Below are 14,872 nucleotides of genomic sequence, written 5' to 3' on the forward strand. Positions count from 1 at the left end.
CGTACAGTTGTTGCTTCAAAAAGCTCCAGGTGACGCCGACTAGCCGGCTCAGGTGCATGTGATCGATCCTAGCTACAACGGCTTTCACATCGGAGACCGTTGGGGCCTCGCCGTCAGCAACACATGCTACGGTCCCGATCCCGGCCGCCGCCTTTCGCCATCGACCCGGAGCCAACAGATTGCAAGAAACCAGTGTGAGCCAGGCCGCTCAGCTCACGGTTTCCGGGCGCGCGGAGGCATGATCGCCCACTCTTCCGGAGTTTTCGCAGCATCTACGTGCGGAGGCATGATTGCTTCAAAACAATGCTATCGCAGCAGCCTGCCAGCTTGTCATCTACGACCTCGAATTTTCCTCTGACGTCTTTACCATTGCACGTACAACCAGTGGGCTCCGTACGTAGTTTTGAACTTTTGATCGTTCAGCTAGCCGTCGGGCTGCCGCAATATCGATGGCCATACGAGCTTCGCCATGGCCATCCCCGCCGGCCCGGCAGCAAGTCGCCGCCGCCGCGCGCCGGTGGCCGTCGTGAACGTCTTGCACGAGCAGAGATGCTGCAGAGTGCAGACCGCTGTAATTCAGCGAAATTTTTTGTCGGACAGCGGGACACGTGACCGCCGCGACAAGGAAGAGGGAGTGCAGTGTAGGTGGCCGGAATCCGTCGCCGAAGCGCCCTGATGATCTCGCTGACGATCTCTCTCCTCCTGGCTGTACCGCTACGTGGCGATGGCTGGATCGGCTCCACGCGTGCGGCGAATCGGCGAAAGAGATGCCGTGCGTTTGAAGCCTTGAAGGCCGGCCGGGACGCCAAGTGTTGCCTTGCGATGGCCTGCAGGGGGGGGGGGGGGGGGACGGGGACGCGCATGCACATGCCGTTTGTTCTGTTTCACTACTACTCGCGTGCATCTGATGCTACGGATTTTGGAGGCAGTACCTGGCATCATGTGGATTTTAATCAGAATGGCAGTGTCAGGCAGGGTCCTATGTGCTGTGTTCTGAAGAGAGCTGATACATCTGTGAGACATCACTCGAGATTTGTCGGGCACATGAGCTTTAGCCTGCTTCTGCTAGATACGAGCACAGTCATCTCAAGTTGGATAGGCTAGTCATGGCCTGAACATGAGCTATAGCCACGTCAAGGGATTAGATTTTTAGCGTTGCTACATCTAGCCTTGCTCGTTGAGGTCAGTCGAACTCGACAAAATTTGTTAAATTCTCATTCAGTAAATCTACTAAATCTATATTAGAATTCAAGAAAAATCCTATCAACTAATAAACCTGACCCCAATAAGCTGATGTTTCCGACTGGATCCGCGCCCTATCAAAACATGTTCACTATAGTTTATTTAGTGTAAATTTGTTCAAATTTATATTATTCGGATTTGATTGGCCTCCGATCCCTCTTGTTCTAATCCTGTCTCGGTCTCTAGTGCTGTCCACCCAAATCATGGACTGAATCAGGTCGATCCTGCATTCCTGCCTGTCCCTACTTCTCGTTGCAAAAACCCGAAACACGTGATGACCTGATTTCTGAAAATGTCCAGATCATTTGCTGCTAGTCATCGTGTACCCCGTATGCTACGAAGTATTCATGCGCATCGCCATTAAAGTTTGCAGTTTGCAACTTTTACTACTGCAGCAATTGTACCTGACGCGATGATGTACCGACAGTGTACTATTTTTTTTTGTTCTTTTGTGCCTGGTAATTGGTACTAACGTATGCAAATCGCGACAAATGACAGCTGCTAGCGTACACAATTAGAGGTGATACAATTTAATGGTCAATCACATCCGTTGTCCATTGACGACGACAGGTGGCAGTGCCACATCAGTATCACGAACACATGCATGACAAACCAGGACAAAATAGTTGTACAGGGAACAAATTTTTCTTTATTCCTGAATTCATTACAGAGAACAGGTATCCCTAAATTTCTACTGCAATTCTAGCTAAATCCATACAGCTAGCTGCGTTAATAGTGTCCGTGGCCTCCCCAGTTGCCCCGCGGCCGTCGCCGTTGGGGCGCCGCCTTGACGTTCGTAGAGCACGGGATGACCCCCAGCGCTTGCCATGCCGCCTGTGGCCGGGCGTTCGCCTTTTCTCCTCGAGCTGGTGGCCGCTGCCGGCGAGTTGCATGCGAGTTCGTTCTTGCAGTCTTGCAGGTTGCCAAACGAATCAGCACTTCAGCAGCAATCTCATTGCTCACCAATGGACTGATCGACCTGACCAATGGCCTATGTACGGAGTCTTGATTCAGCTGGCAGGGCGATGACGGACGGATCGATCAATCAACAGGCGAGCTTCTCCACGGCCATCCCCTGCAGCAGCGGCCGGGCGTCGCCGCGCCCGCGTCGCACGGCCGGCCCGCAGCAGCATGAGGAGCGCGAGGACGACGACGAAGACACGCGGTGGAGGACGTCGAGGAAGTGGTCCTCGTCGCAGGGGAGCGCGATGGGCCCGGGGGCCGCCGGGAAGCCGTACTCCTCCTCCGCCTGCCGCAGCAGGTCCCGGAACGTCGGGTGGCTGAGGTGCGCCAGCTGCACCACGAACCGCCTCGAGCCGCACCCGCCGCCTTCCACGCACACCGCCACGTGCCCCGCCGGCACCGCGGCGCCGGAGCGCGAGGAGGAGGCCTCCGTTGCGGCGGTGGCGCGGGACCGCCACCGGCGCACGGTGCGGCGCAGCCAGACGAGCGACGGGATCGTGATCACGACCTTGCACATGCTTGACTCGGCGATCGAACTGGATCGGAAGCCGCGATGGAAACGGAGTGGACGAGGAGAGACTAGTGGGTTTGCTCTTGGGAGTTGGCTGGCGCTCGCTTGCTTGCAGTTGCAGCCGAGTTGTTTGTGTGTGGTGGGTGCAGGAGCTGGGCGGGACGGGGCGGCCATATATAGCCGTGGGGCGCCGGGCATCGGCAACAGGAGTTGGCAGAAAATGCAGGGGATGACATGGCGGTGCGTCGTTTTTGGTGTGTGGAGGCTGTGCGCCTGTGCCGTGCCGTGCCGGTCGTGCGTGCACCGCACCGGGACAACGCGCGCTGTGCTTCTGCTTCCCAGTTGAGGCCGGCGGCGCTGTGATGTGATGTGCTGCGGCGGCGGTAACTGGTAAGCGGTTTCTGTCGTTTCTGGAAGCAGCTAGTTGTCTACTGGTGGCTGAAAGTGAAGTAGGGAGAGCTGCGAGTCTGTGACAGTTGGGATGTGTTACAGTTCTTCAGAGGTTACACATGTCCTTTTCTTTTGTTTGAATCACTCTCTAGTAGACTTCATCTCGGCAGGACCAGGACATATGTTTGCGTGAAGATTTCTGGTCTGATTCCTACCATTTTGGGGACGATGCCCCCACAATGGACGAATGAAATGCTGGAGGAGTGCCGGTTTGTGAGAACCAGCGGCACTGGCGACCACACGCTGGCGGGAACGCAGCGCGTCAAAAGGGGACGGCAATTTATGGCCAGTCAAGCGGATCTGACGAGTTTGGTCGCAGGAGTTCCCACTGAATATGCCTATAGCGACTAGGCATGCTCCGTAATAGAGAGCAGGGGACACTGTGGATCCTTGTGTTGAATTGCATATTCTGCTATATATGTCTATGCATTCGCAGGCCAACACGAAGGCATGGGTGCAGATTCTCTTATTTCCAATTTAAACCCACACACCGTGACCCGTAGGAATTCTTGCCTCTGCCACTGATAGTGAAGGACCCTGTTTCACCGCATCGAAGTTATATTCTTCCATAGAAGATTTCATCCTGATGAATGCTACTGTACTACTATATACTAGTGCACCTTAATATTTGGAGCTTAAACAGAAGGGCTCCTTTGCTTTTTTTAGATTTCAGCCTACTTCAGGACAGACATCTGTATCAGATATCAGCTGATTCGCCTTGCTTGCCCCGAACTTCATCGCCGCGGCTACCAGACCAGTGACCACCAAACCGAGATCCCGCGAAGCGCGTATAGCTCACAGGCCGGGGCACCGGCACCGTACGTGTTGCATCTCCAGCCATGCCGCGATCAGATCAGCTGGCAGGCAAGATCGATCACTGCTCCAACTGGGCACGGCATCGTGCGCCTGTTCACCGCGCCGAACGCCGCAGCCTTCCAAAATCCAGGCAATCACGCTGTGCGCCAAGCAGAGACGTCACCCGGATCTACCGATAAATATGATGGATATCTATCTCTATCCGTACGTGCTGCAAACTTGCAATGCGTGATGGAATGCGGAAATCTACACATGCAGCATGCGTTTCCACGTGGACTTATGGATCGATGTGGCACGACGGGTGTTTTGCAATCGTACAGTCTGACCTGTATCTGACACTTTGTGACTTGTGAGTGACCACTGGTCACGACCATGCCCGGGCTACTCGCTGCCAGCTGAACTCGAGTCCACTGGAATCGAGCCAGGGTGAATTCACCACGAGGAAATCCTGTGGTAGTATGCAGCAGCGTGGACCATGTACTAGGTTGATCGCGTGGAACGAAGAGGAGAAGGGACCGAAGAACATGCGCTGTTCCGGCGGTGCCGTGCTGGTGGCCTTGAAGACATCGTCATCGCGGTGACCTCATTAGGCCGGTGATCGCTTGCCGGCCGGCCGGCTGAGTCAGGTGCATGTGATCCTAGTGCTAGCCTCCTAGGCTCATAGCTTGTAGCAGCTAGGACGGCCTCACGAGATCAGACCGTTGGGGCCTCGCCATCAGCAACATGTGTGTTGCGGCTGAGACTTGAGACGAGGCAGCTCAGTACACATGCCCGATCCCGCCGCCTCTCTCCATCAGCTTGGGTCCTTGTGATCGGAGCCAACGGATTGCAAGAAACCAGTGCGAGCTCGTTCGTTGGGCTCACGGTTTCCGGGGGACGAAGGCACGACACGATCGCCCACACTCTTGGGGGACACCCCAACTCGCCCAAGTTGGAAACAAAAGCTGTCGTGGCACGTTCCCAACGCATCAGCTGCCGCCAGCCCGCCACTGATCTCCCTCTGCTAGTTGCCGCCTTATCCGAGCAATGATAACCCGTGAAATTAGCGGCCTGCCTGCCAGCTTGTCAAACGTCGTTTACCACAACGCTTCTCCAACCTCCACCGATTTCATTTGTCGGACGAAAAGATCACCAGCGGTCCAGCTTTAATTTTGTGCATGGTCTGAGCATGCAGCCCGGAAGGTTTCGCCCTGGTTTCGGCGCGCACGCAGAGAAGCCGCCTCGTCGGGGGAGACTTGCCGCGGGCGCTATGCAGTATGCACGGACGGAAGAGCGCCACGGCATGGGAGGGTGCAAATGCAACGCGCCGAGCTCGCGGGCGCCTCCGTGCGATGGCTAGCCTGCGCGCGAGGGCACAGCACACGCGTCCGAGCCCCGAGCGACCGCGACGGCGCGCGTGCCTGTCCTGCGTCGCTTTCGCTTCCGGGGCGGCGCACGGCCCTGGCGACGGAACCTGTGTGCGTGCCTGCTGCCGGTTTTGCGGCGTGCGCGCGCGTGCCCCGTGCACGCACGGGGGAGTAGTGACTGGGACTGCTTGCATTGCACTGTCCCTTCTCTCTTTTTACTGTTGTTCTCGTGTCTTGCTGAGAGGCGCACAGTTAAATTAATATCTTACCCGGAGCGGCCGGTGTGGCTGCAGTAGTGCATGTTGTTCCTGTGAGCCTCTCTCAAAGTGGGAGCAAACTTCAAGTGTTTTTCGTTGGTTGCATTGCTCCGCATGCAAAATTGACACGTGTTATTTCTAAGAGCTGCGTATCTTTGTATTAAGAAGAGAATAAAAGTTTTGTTACAACGCGAGGCTACTGGACGCACGCACGTGGAAAACATCGTAGATTGTTACATGAATGAAACAAAACAACCGTATATCCTACTCGCAACAAAGGGAAACAGGCTCATATCAAATTTCCTGATGCCGGCCAACTGAAGACAGCGATGTACTTGGCGCCGGCCGCGCTCCAGAAATTGGCCTCGTCAGCAATGTCGCGAACTAGCTCTGTAGGATTTTTCTCTGCCGCTCTTTGGAAGACACGTGTTATGAATGACGATACGCCCATAAGCAAAATTGCCTCGGAAGGTAATATGCCAACACCATACTTCGCGTTGATCTCGTGCTCGTATCAATCCTCAAACTGCACATGGAACCTACGTACCGAACGCACTCGCTGCACGCAGCAAATTAGCAAGAGCGCACGAATTGACAGGCACAGAGCCAGACCACCACCAGGAGGAGGAGGAGGTTGCACGCTGACCTGACATCGAACGCTCCGCACGCCACCATGTCCGGGCGTTTGAGGCCGAGAGGTTGGGCTGGCTGTGTAGAGGCCTTGGCGAGCTCTCAAGCCCTATCGCCATCCAGGCCCATTGTATCGTAGCGTGCATAAACTGTGTCTGGGCCACCTCTCAAAAGAAAAACTGTGTCTGGGCCAGAGTTCTGAACAGTTTGAGAACGAACGATTCGAAGCCGAGAGGAAACAGGTGTTAACCCCAACGAAAACCAAGCGCCGCTCTCTGCCGTCGCTCCGATCGGCGCGGTGCATCGGTGATGGAGCCCGGACCAAGCACGGCGGCGACCAGCGACGACGACGAGCGAAGTCCACGCCGACCGGAGGAACAACAACAGAAGAGACGCCGCCTGCCAGACGGACGACCCGTTTCTCGGACCTGAAGAACCGGGTCCGGCAATGAAGACAAAGCCTTTCGAATCTAGGGAAACGAGCCGTTTCAGAAGAAGGCAAAACAATCGGGGTGGTCACGGCCGGCGGGGATGCCGGATATCAAGGCGGTGGCGGCGAAGTTGCTGGACCGGAGCAGGAGGAAGGAGGTGGAGAGCCGGCAACGGGAGACGGCGGCGAGTTCAGCTGGAGAGGTGCGTCATCTGCCATCGCCACCATCGTCGATCGGCCGCTCCCTATCCGCTTCCCGCCGTGGAATGCTTCGCTGGAAGATATGCACAAATGGAACCTGGAGCGCAGGAGGATCGACAAGCTCGTCGGAAAAGGTCACTTTCTTGCTCGATCCTACGATGCAGAACGAACTCTGAACCTATTCGTAGTGTGCCACTAACTATCGCTGCATCTCTCTGTTTCGTCTCTGTTTCTTCAGATCCTCGCACCAAGCTTCTTGAAAATCTTCCTACCCTGAGAAAGCCAAAGGATCCTGACACCCGCGACGCTGTGGCCAGCTCAAGAGACAAGGAGATGGTTCTGCACGTGGCACGCTCCATCGTCAGTGTTTCCTCGTCCATTGCAACCGGTAAAATTAATTGATGGCTGATGAACTTGCACCTGGTTAATTCATCCTAGCTCATGAAAATCAATCACGTCTGTTTCCAGATGGGAATTTCATTTGGCAATGCACTGGCATTGTTGTCGGTTGGGACGAGGCCAAGAAGTGCGCTAGAATATTGACTAGTTATGACATTGTCAGCCACACTGGTGCATTGCTTGATCCCAAGCCCAAGGTACAAAGAAAGTTTTGCGGTGTTAAACTTCATGGAGAATGAGAGTACTTGTATCGAATAGCCAGCTAAGCTGCCTATTTTTCACTACATTTTAGCAAAGCAGTTTCTTGAGTTGAGCAGTTAGTGTTTTTTCAAAGTAATTGGAGAACTGATCATTTGGTGGGCTGTATATACTATATCCTTCTTGTTGCACACAATAGCAATACTTGCTTCAGGTTCATACATTTATTTCTATGCAGGCACTTCATTGCAAAAAAAAAAACGCTCAGGCAGAATTGTATCTTGCCATTGTTTATCTTTTGGGTTGTTTTGTACTCATGATGCTTTTCTGACCAATTCTCATGACTAGACTAATATGATAATTAATCAAATCTCTTCTTTTCAGATACATGTTCGCTTGCCAAATAAGATTGTCTCAGAGGGGCAACTTCTGTTCTTCAATAAACACTATAATATTGCTCTACTAGAGATCACGGCAGATTTTCCGTTACAGCTCCCTTCTTTTGGATCAAGCCCAAACTATGGTCAAGAGGTTTTTGTGTTGGCTAGGGACGAAGATTCGTTCTTGTTGGCTAGGCATGGGACAATCGTGTGGATAGATGAACCAGATTATTCGTCATGCAACTACCATATGTTTCTCAGCTGCGAACTCCCTGGGGTAATAACTATACAATTATGACCATATAATACGTTCTTACTTCATCGTTTATTTAGATGAGTGATATTTCTCTGATGCTGAATTGTAATGGTGGGGCGGCGATTGACCATAACGGCAATGTTATAGGGATGGCATTCGATTGTTTCAAAGAATATCCTGCTATGCTTGTGTCCATCTCTACGATCCTCACATGCATTGAAATGTGGATGAAGTTTAGGTTTGTTAACCCTTTTTGTTCTTGCACAGTTGCTAACTTATTTTTCGCCTATAAGAATGTATGGAGCTACTCTGGACCGTGAGGTTCATGGAGCAGATCATTCTGCTCCTGCATCGTGTCAAGAATGATCTTAAACCTCTAGTGTTACAATGGCTAGATAGTTTACTGTAATCTGCTCCCTCTCCCCTCTTTTTCTGTAAGTATTCTTGTACATAACACCTCCCTTTTGATTAATGATGAAATGCTGTGGGGAACTCCCCCACAGTTTTACGGTAAAAAAAAACAATGCATGGAGCTACTGTATTTGGCTTCGCATCAGAATGTTCAGTAGTGGACACCAGATCGATTTTCTAGAGCTGATTGGCTGATTTCAACTTATTTCAGTCGTATTGCTCGCCCCATTATGCAAGGTTTGCGCTTAAGGTCAGTGGAATTGTTGGATGTGTCAAGCAGAGAGGAGATATCTTATAGCTACAACATTAACAGTGGTTACATTGTTGATACGGTATGATTCGATTCATCCTGTATGTAAACTCTTCACTCTATATGTTGTCAGTTTTCAGTATATTCTTACGGAGTTACGGTTTTGATCTCTCTAGGTACGATTTAACTCTACTGCAGAGAAGGTTTGTTTCATTTGATGAGCTAGGTGTTCACCCTCTACCTAAGGTGGAAAAATATCTCTGCCTTTTATGTATATATTTCATCTAGATATAACTGTTGTTTACATCGTCATATATACTTTGTGCTGGGTAGTTGGAAGATCTTCTTCTCTCTCTTGGTTGGGAATTCCTAGAGAGGGGCTTTGGTGCAAGCACCATGGTAGATTTTAAGGTATGCTTTCAAATTATATATTATTACATTAGAAAATGTTGGAACTTACGGTTAAATATTTGAAAAGAAGTATTGACACATATTGCTTTTGTTTCATGTAGCTTGAAGTTTATGATCCCATTGGACATATCACGAGAAGCATAATCTTGCCTGTAGGATTCTGTGACGCTCAGGTAAAATCTTTTATGGAAACTGTTCTAGCACTTCATAAACCTGCTTGCTTGCACAATGGCAACTAGAACCGTTGTAGTCAGTGGCACCAGCACTGATGTGCACACTTGGGCCTAGTTTTTTTTTTTTAGATAAAGACACTTGGGCCTAGTGAGGCCAAAGCGCCTGAGTTGCATGATGCCTTTGCATGTTCTACATACATTCTAGGAATATTTTGTGGATGTGCATTGTTTCGTTAAAAGTTTGGTGTGGAATTATTTCAGAGAAACTGACTTTGGCATTCCAGGATTGACGAATGCGAATGACTTCATAAGGTGCTGCACACGTACAAGTTGAGTGGTGCGACTGCTTGGCTAATTCGTCATCCGTGGTCTTTAGCAGAGCTAGCTAGCTCTTATAGGCCTTTGTGGTGTTGGTAAACTTAAAGGAAGAGTTGAGCAGGTTGTAAAGAGGCCTTTAGGGAGATGAACTTTCATTGGTCTTGTGTCCATCTCAATTCCAGAGAAATGCACATCCAGAATTCAGACGAAGTTAAGTACACTCAGTCTGAAGTCTGAACAAGCACCACTTAGCAACTGTCCTGGTTTAACTTCAGGACCCATATTATTTCATATATCACTTAATTGTTCATTCCCATACGCTCATAGCTATATATCCTATATCAACCATACACACCAATAATCATAGATCAATGGATCGAACGCCTTAGGCAAGAATCTCATCGAGTGACTCGGGCTTGGGCACGGCGAACTCCTCGCTGGCGCTCTGCTGGGGCATCTGCACCTGCACCTGCTGCTTCTCGGCGGCCGCCCTGGCCTGCTTCTTGAGCTTGGCGACCTCGATGTCGCGCGCCATCTTGCGCCGGTACATCTCGGCGAAGGTGATGGGCTCGTCCAGGATGGGCGCCTCCCCCTCCCGCACGGCCAGCGGGTACACCGTCGCGTCCGGCGCCGGGTTCTGGAACGTCGCGATCGACAGCCGGCTGCACTCCGAGTTCACCACCGCCTGGTGGTCGGCGTTCTTGAACCTGCCGTTGCTCAGGAACTGCACGCGTTCCGTTCACTTTACTTCATATATATAAGCACAAAGCACTAATAATCACAAGCTAACAGCTCGATGACATACGTGGCCGTGGTCACCGAGGTTGACGACGAAGGCGCCCTCGACGGGCTGCACGGTGATCCATGTCCGGCCGCCGTCGCGGGTGGCCTGGAGGCCGCCGACGAGGTCCTGCAGCAGCAGCGTGATGGTGCCGGGGTCGGTGTGGCGCTTGAGGCCCAGCGTGAGGTCCGGCTGCTGGCACCTGGGGTAGAAGTTGACCACCACCTTCTGGTCCATTTCCACGCAGGCCTCGGCGAGCGCCCCCGCCTCCAGGCCCATCGCCTCCGACAGCACGCCCAGGAGCTTGCAGGAGAGGCCCACGAGCTGCTCGCTGTACTGCTCCACCACCGCGCGCCACGCCGCCGGCTTGTCGGGCCACCGCGAGTAGTCGCGGGCCTTCACCGGGTACGAGAAGTAGGTGACGATCTCACGCCAGTCCTGCACCGCCTCCCCCTGCAGCACGAGTCGTGCTAATCTAGATTAGCGTTGCAGTAATCTGGCACACGCATCGATCTCTCCTGGCCACGCTTACTATGTGAATGAAGGTGTGTAAGCACGCATATACGTACAGGGCACACTAAGCATGCGTTGCGTGTCTGAATCACAGATGCATATTTTCACCATAGTTCTTGGAAGTAGCTAGAGTACCTGGAGGTGGCTGGAGACGATGAAGCCGCCCTTCTTGCCGCCGGACATGTCGAAGCGGAGCTTCTCCTGTGGCGGCAGCGCGAAGAAGTCGCGCGCGAGGCGCGCCATCTCGGCGACGAGCGCGGCGTCCACGCCGTGGTCCACCACCTGGAAGATGCCCCAGTCCTCGCACGCCGCGGCCACGCGCGCGCGGATCTCGGCCCGCCTCTCGCCGCCGCCGATGCCGTCGAGCGAGATCACCGGCACCTCGTCGCTGAAGCTGTCGTGCGGCACCTTGGGGCGCTCGTCCTCCTCCCGCACGAACGACGGCGGCAGCGTCGCCTCCGACGACGCCGTCGTCGGGAGGAACGGCGCCGCGCTGCTCGCCGGAGCCATCGTCGTCGTGGTACGCGCCGCCGCCTCTCGGTCAATAATGGTGCTCCGGAACGCGCTGGGCTGCTGCTCGTATCGTACGCCGTAGGCTGCTTGGGCTGCAGCTTTATATAGCAGCATAGCGTGGGTGGCTGCGCACTGCGCTGGAGTCGCGACGTGCAGCTAGCTAGCGCTGTGCAGCAGTACAGACGTACAGTTAAGATACTAGCTGCGAAGCCTACACGAGGAAAAAAAGAAGAGCGTATCTTAGAGCATTACATCAAACAATTTGGCCAGCCACTACAGAGATCACACATTTGGATGGGAACATAATCCAACTGCTAAGGTTGCAGCATCACAGTCTGAAGAAGAATTTAGGGGGGTGTTTGGCAGTTTAGCCCCTGTCACATCAGATATTTGGACACTAATTAGGAGTATTAAACATTGGTTAATTACAAAACTAATTGCACAACCCCTAGGTTAAATCGCGAGACTAATCTATTAAGCCTAATTAGTCCATGGGTTGACAATGTGGTGCTACAGTAACCATTCGCTAATGATGAATTAATTAGGCTTAATAGATTCATCTCGCGATTTAGCCTAAGGGTTTTGCTATTAGTTTTGTAATTAGCTTATGTTTAGTCCTCCTAATTAGCATCCGAACATCCGATGTGACAGGGCTAAAGTTTAGCACCTGTCTCCCAAACACCCCCTTAGTGAAGAGGAGGTTTGCGATGTCATCTCTGATATGGCTTTTGGAAAAGCTACAAGGCCTGATGGTTACATAGGGGCCTTATTCAAGATAGCATGGAGCATCATCAAGCAGAATACTGCAATAAATTATTTCTACCTGTAGCATGGGCAGCACTTTGACCAGCTGAACAAAGCTCACATGGTGCTGATTCCAAAAAGTGCAGAAGCAAAGAATTTGAGTAGCTACCGTCCAATAAGCTTGACACACAGTGTTGTAAAAATTATCTCAAAGCTGCTGGCCAATAGATTATCCCCACACATGGGTGAACTAATTTCCAAAACCCAAAGTGCATTCATCAAGCGCAGAAGTATTCATGACAACTTCCTTTTCACCCAAAATCTGGTCAAGGCTCCGCACCGTGCAAAGAGAGCAACTTTATTTCTAAAGCTGGATATAAAGAAGGCATTTGATAGTGTCAGCTGGGATTACCTTATGGAGGTGCTGCAGCAGATGGGTTTTGGGGTGAGATGGAGAAACTGGGTCACTATATTGCTGTCAATTGCAAGCACATCAATACTACTGAATGGATCAGGGGGCCATGGTTGAAGCATAGAACTGGTCTGCGTCAAGAGAATCCTCTAAGCCCACTTTTGTTCGTACTAGCCATGGAACCACTCCAAAAAATGCTCACAATTGCAGCAAATGAAGGAATGCTATCACAAATTCAGAATAGGGCAGCCAGAGCAAGAATGAGAATGTATGCAGGTGATGTGGCTATTTTCCTAAATCCAAACAGTGAAGAGGTAAAGGTGGCCAGTGATATCTTGGAAGAGTTTGGCATAGCATCAATACTGATTACTAATAGAAACAAAAGTGCAGTGTATCCAATCCAATGTGATGGCCTTAATTTAGAAGAGATAATGGAAAGCTTCCAATGCCCAGTGAAGACATTCCCTTGCACTTACCTAGGATTGCCACTACACACTAGAGCCCTACGAAGGGTGGATGTCCAACCCCTCATTGATAAAGTTGCAGCAAGGCTCCCATCATGGAAAGGCTATCTACTGAATAAGGCAGGAAGGCTGATGATTGTCAACTCAGTGCTATCAGCAATACCAGTCTACTTCTTATCTGTGTTTGCACTGAAAAAGTGGGCAACCAGGAAACTGGATAAGATCAGAAGGAACTTCCTCTGGAAAGGGGCAACTGAGGCTAATGGGGGGCACTGTCTGATCAGATGGGCCAAAGTAATAAGATCTAAGAAGACTGGAGGTTGGGGTACTCTTGATCTGGAACTATTTAGCAGGGCCTTAAGGCTGAGGTGGTTGTGGTACCAATGGAAAGACGCTGAACATCCTTGGGTGGGCATTGAAGCTCCTGCCAATGACTTGGATCTTCAGTTATTCAGAGCCGGCACAATTGTCAGTATTGGAAATGGTCTCAAGGCTGAATTCTAGAACTCAACATGGCTGAATGGCAAGGCCTGAAGAGACCTTTCCCCCAATTTATACAACCTAGCTTCGCGAAAACACTGGAAAGTACATGAGGAGGTTGCTGATCATAATTGGACAAGAGGCTTACGGAGAATGACCACTGTGAATGAAATGTCTGAATTTGTGAATCTCTGGGACCTCATTCAGGGCATCAATTTCACTAACACTCCGGATGACATCGTGTGGAGATGGACAACAAATGGTGAATATAGTGCTAAGTCAGCCTATGCAATCCAATTCAATGGATTTTACTGTACTTTTGAAGCTCAGGCAGTTTGGAAGGCACATTGATAGCAAGGAATTGGCCATGTAACCGACTGTGTGCTCTTTGCCAAGGGACACCTGAATCGGCTGAACATCTCTAGATCCAATGCCCATACGCTTTGGAAGGCACATTGATAGCAAGGAATTGGCCATGTAACCGACTGTGTGCTCTTTGCCAAGGGACACCTGAATCGGCTGAACATCTCTAGATCCAATGCCCATACGCAATGCAGGTCTGGCAGCTCATTCATATCTGGTCGAACAACTTGGTTCCACTGCCACCGATGGATGTTGGTCTTCAAGAGTGGTGGCGAATATCATTGCAGATGGTGAACAAGGAAAAAGAAGAAGAGCGATCGCAGCTGTCCTAATTTACACGAGTTGGAACCTGTGGAAGGAAAGAAACAGACGCATTTTTGAGGGAATTCAGGCGACGCCACAAAAGGTTTTCGGACTGATCAAGGACGAAATTAGCATGCGTTAGAGAGCATGTGGAGCATTGACTGTTACTTAATTTAACGATGACAATGATGTATAACCTGAGTTTAGAGCTTAAGGATAACAATGTAATATCCTCCATGTAATCCTGAAAACTCCCTTGCTGCCGTTTTAAGTTTTAAAAAAAAGATACTAGCTGCGATTGGCTAGCATCCACGCTACCCAGGCACATCCGCTACGCATGCACATCCGCTGTGCATGCCGGCCGGCCGCCGAACTCCCCATCCTCAACTGCCGGCTCGTGACTGGGGTACGTACGTGTAGGTGTAGCTACCATTCCACATCGATCGGTATGAAGCCACAACAGGGTGCGGACGGACCCACGCATCGGTTGCCATCGGGTACGAGGTCGTCCCGGCCTCCCGGGCACGCAGCCAGCGAGCGCGCGCCGCGGGTGATCCGCCGTGCGTGACCGGAGACAGCGGTTTGGTGAGCGCGCGGCCGGCGCGGGCGTTTGAAGGGTAGGTAGGTGGAATGGGCGATGGTAGCACGCGTAATCCC

The 14,872-nt window shown here is 51.6% G+C and overlaps 3 protein-coding genes across 3 annotated transcripts; 1 reads left to right on the forward strand and 2 right to left on the reverse strand.

Annotated features, from left to right (window-relative positions):
- Positions 1 to 1,875: 1,875 nt before the first annotated feature.
- LOC117850433 (auxin-responsive protein SAUR19-like) lies at positions 1,876 to 2,857 on the reverse strand. Its single transcript, XM_034732260.2, has one exon. The coding sequence runs from the start codon at positions 2,720 to 2,722 to the stop codon at positions 2,288 to 2,290; it is 435 nt and encodes a 144-aa protein (XP_034588151.1). The 5' UTR covers positions 2,723 to 2,857; the 3' UTR covers positions 1,876 to 2,287.
- A 3,889-nt stretch (positions 2,858 to 6,746) lies between these two features.
- Positions 6,747 to 8,944, forward strand: LOC117847669 (uncharacterized). The gene is made up of 6 exons (XM_072292256.1): positions 6,747 to 6,834; positions 7,085 to 7,234; positions 7,315 to 7,442; positions 7,828 to 8,101; positions 8,185 to 8,317; positions 8,702 to 8,944. Exons 1-6 carry the CDS (start codon positions 6,747 to 6,749, stop codon positions 8,826 to 8,828), a joined length of 900 nt encoding a protein of 299 aa, XP_072148357.1. The 3' UTR covers positions 8,829 to 8,944.
- A 946-nt stretch (positions 8,945 to 9,890) lies between these two features.
- On the reverse strand, positions 9,891 to 11,717 carry LOC117847667 (flavanone 3-dioxygenase 1). Its single transcript, XM_034728911.2, has 3 exons — positions 11,072 to 11,717; positions 10,448 to 10,876; positions 9,891 to 10,366 (listed from the first exon to the last, which is right to left on the reverse strand). Exons 1-3 carry the CDS (start codon positions 11,561 to 11,563, stop codon positions 10,028 to 10,030), a joined length of 1,260 nt encoding a protein of 419 aa, XP_034584802.1. The 5' UTR covers positions 11,564 to 11,717; the 3' UTR covers positions 9,891 to 10,027.
- Between the last annotated feature and the right edge of the window lie 3,155 nt (positions 11,718 to 14,872).

This window comes from Setaria viridis, chromosome 3 (assembly GCF_005286985.2).
Source record: "Setaria viridis chromosome 3, Setaria_viridis_v4.0, whole genome shotgun sequence".
NCBI lineage: Eukaryota > Viridiplantae > Streptophyta > Magnoliopsida > Poales > Poaceae > Setaria > Setaria viridis.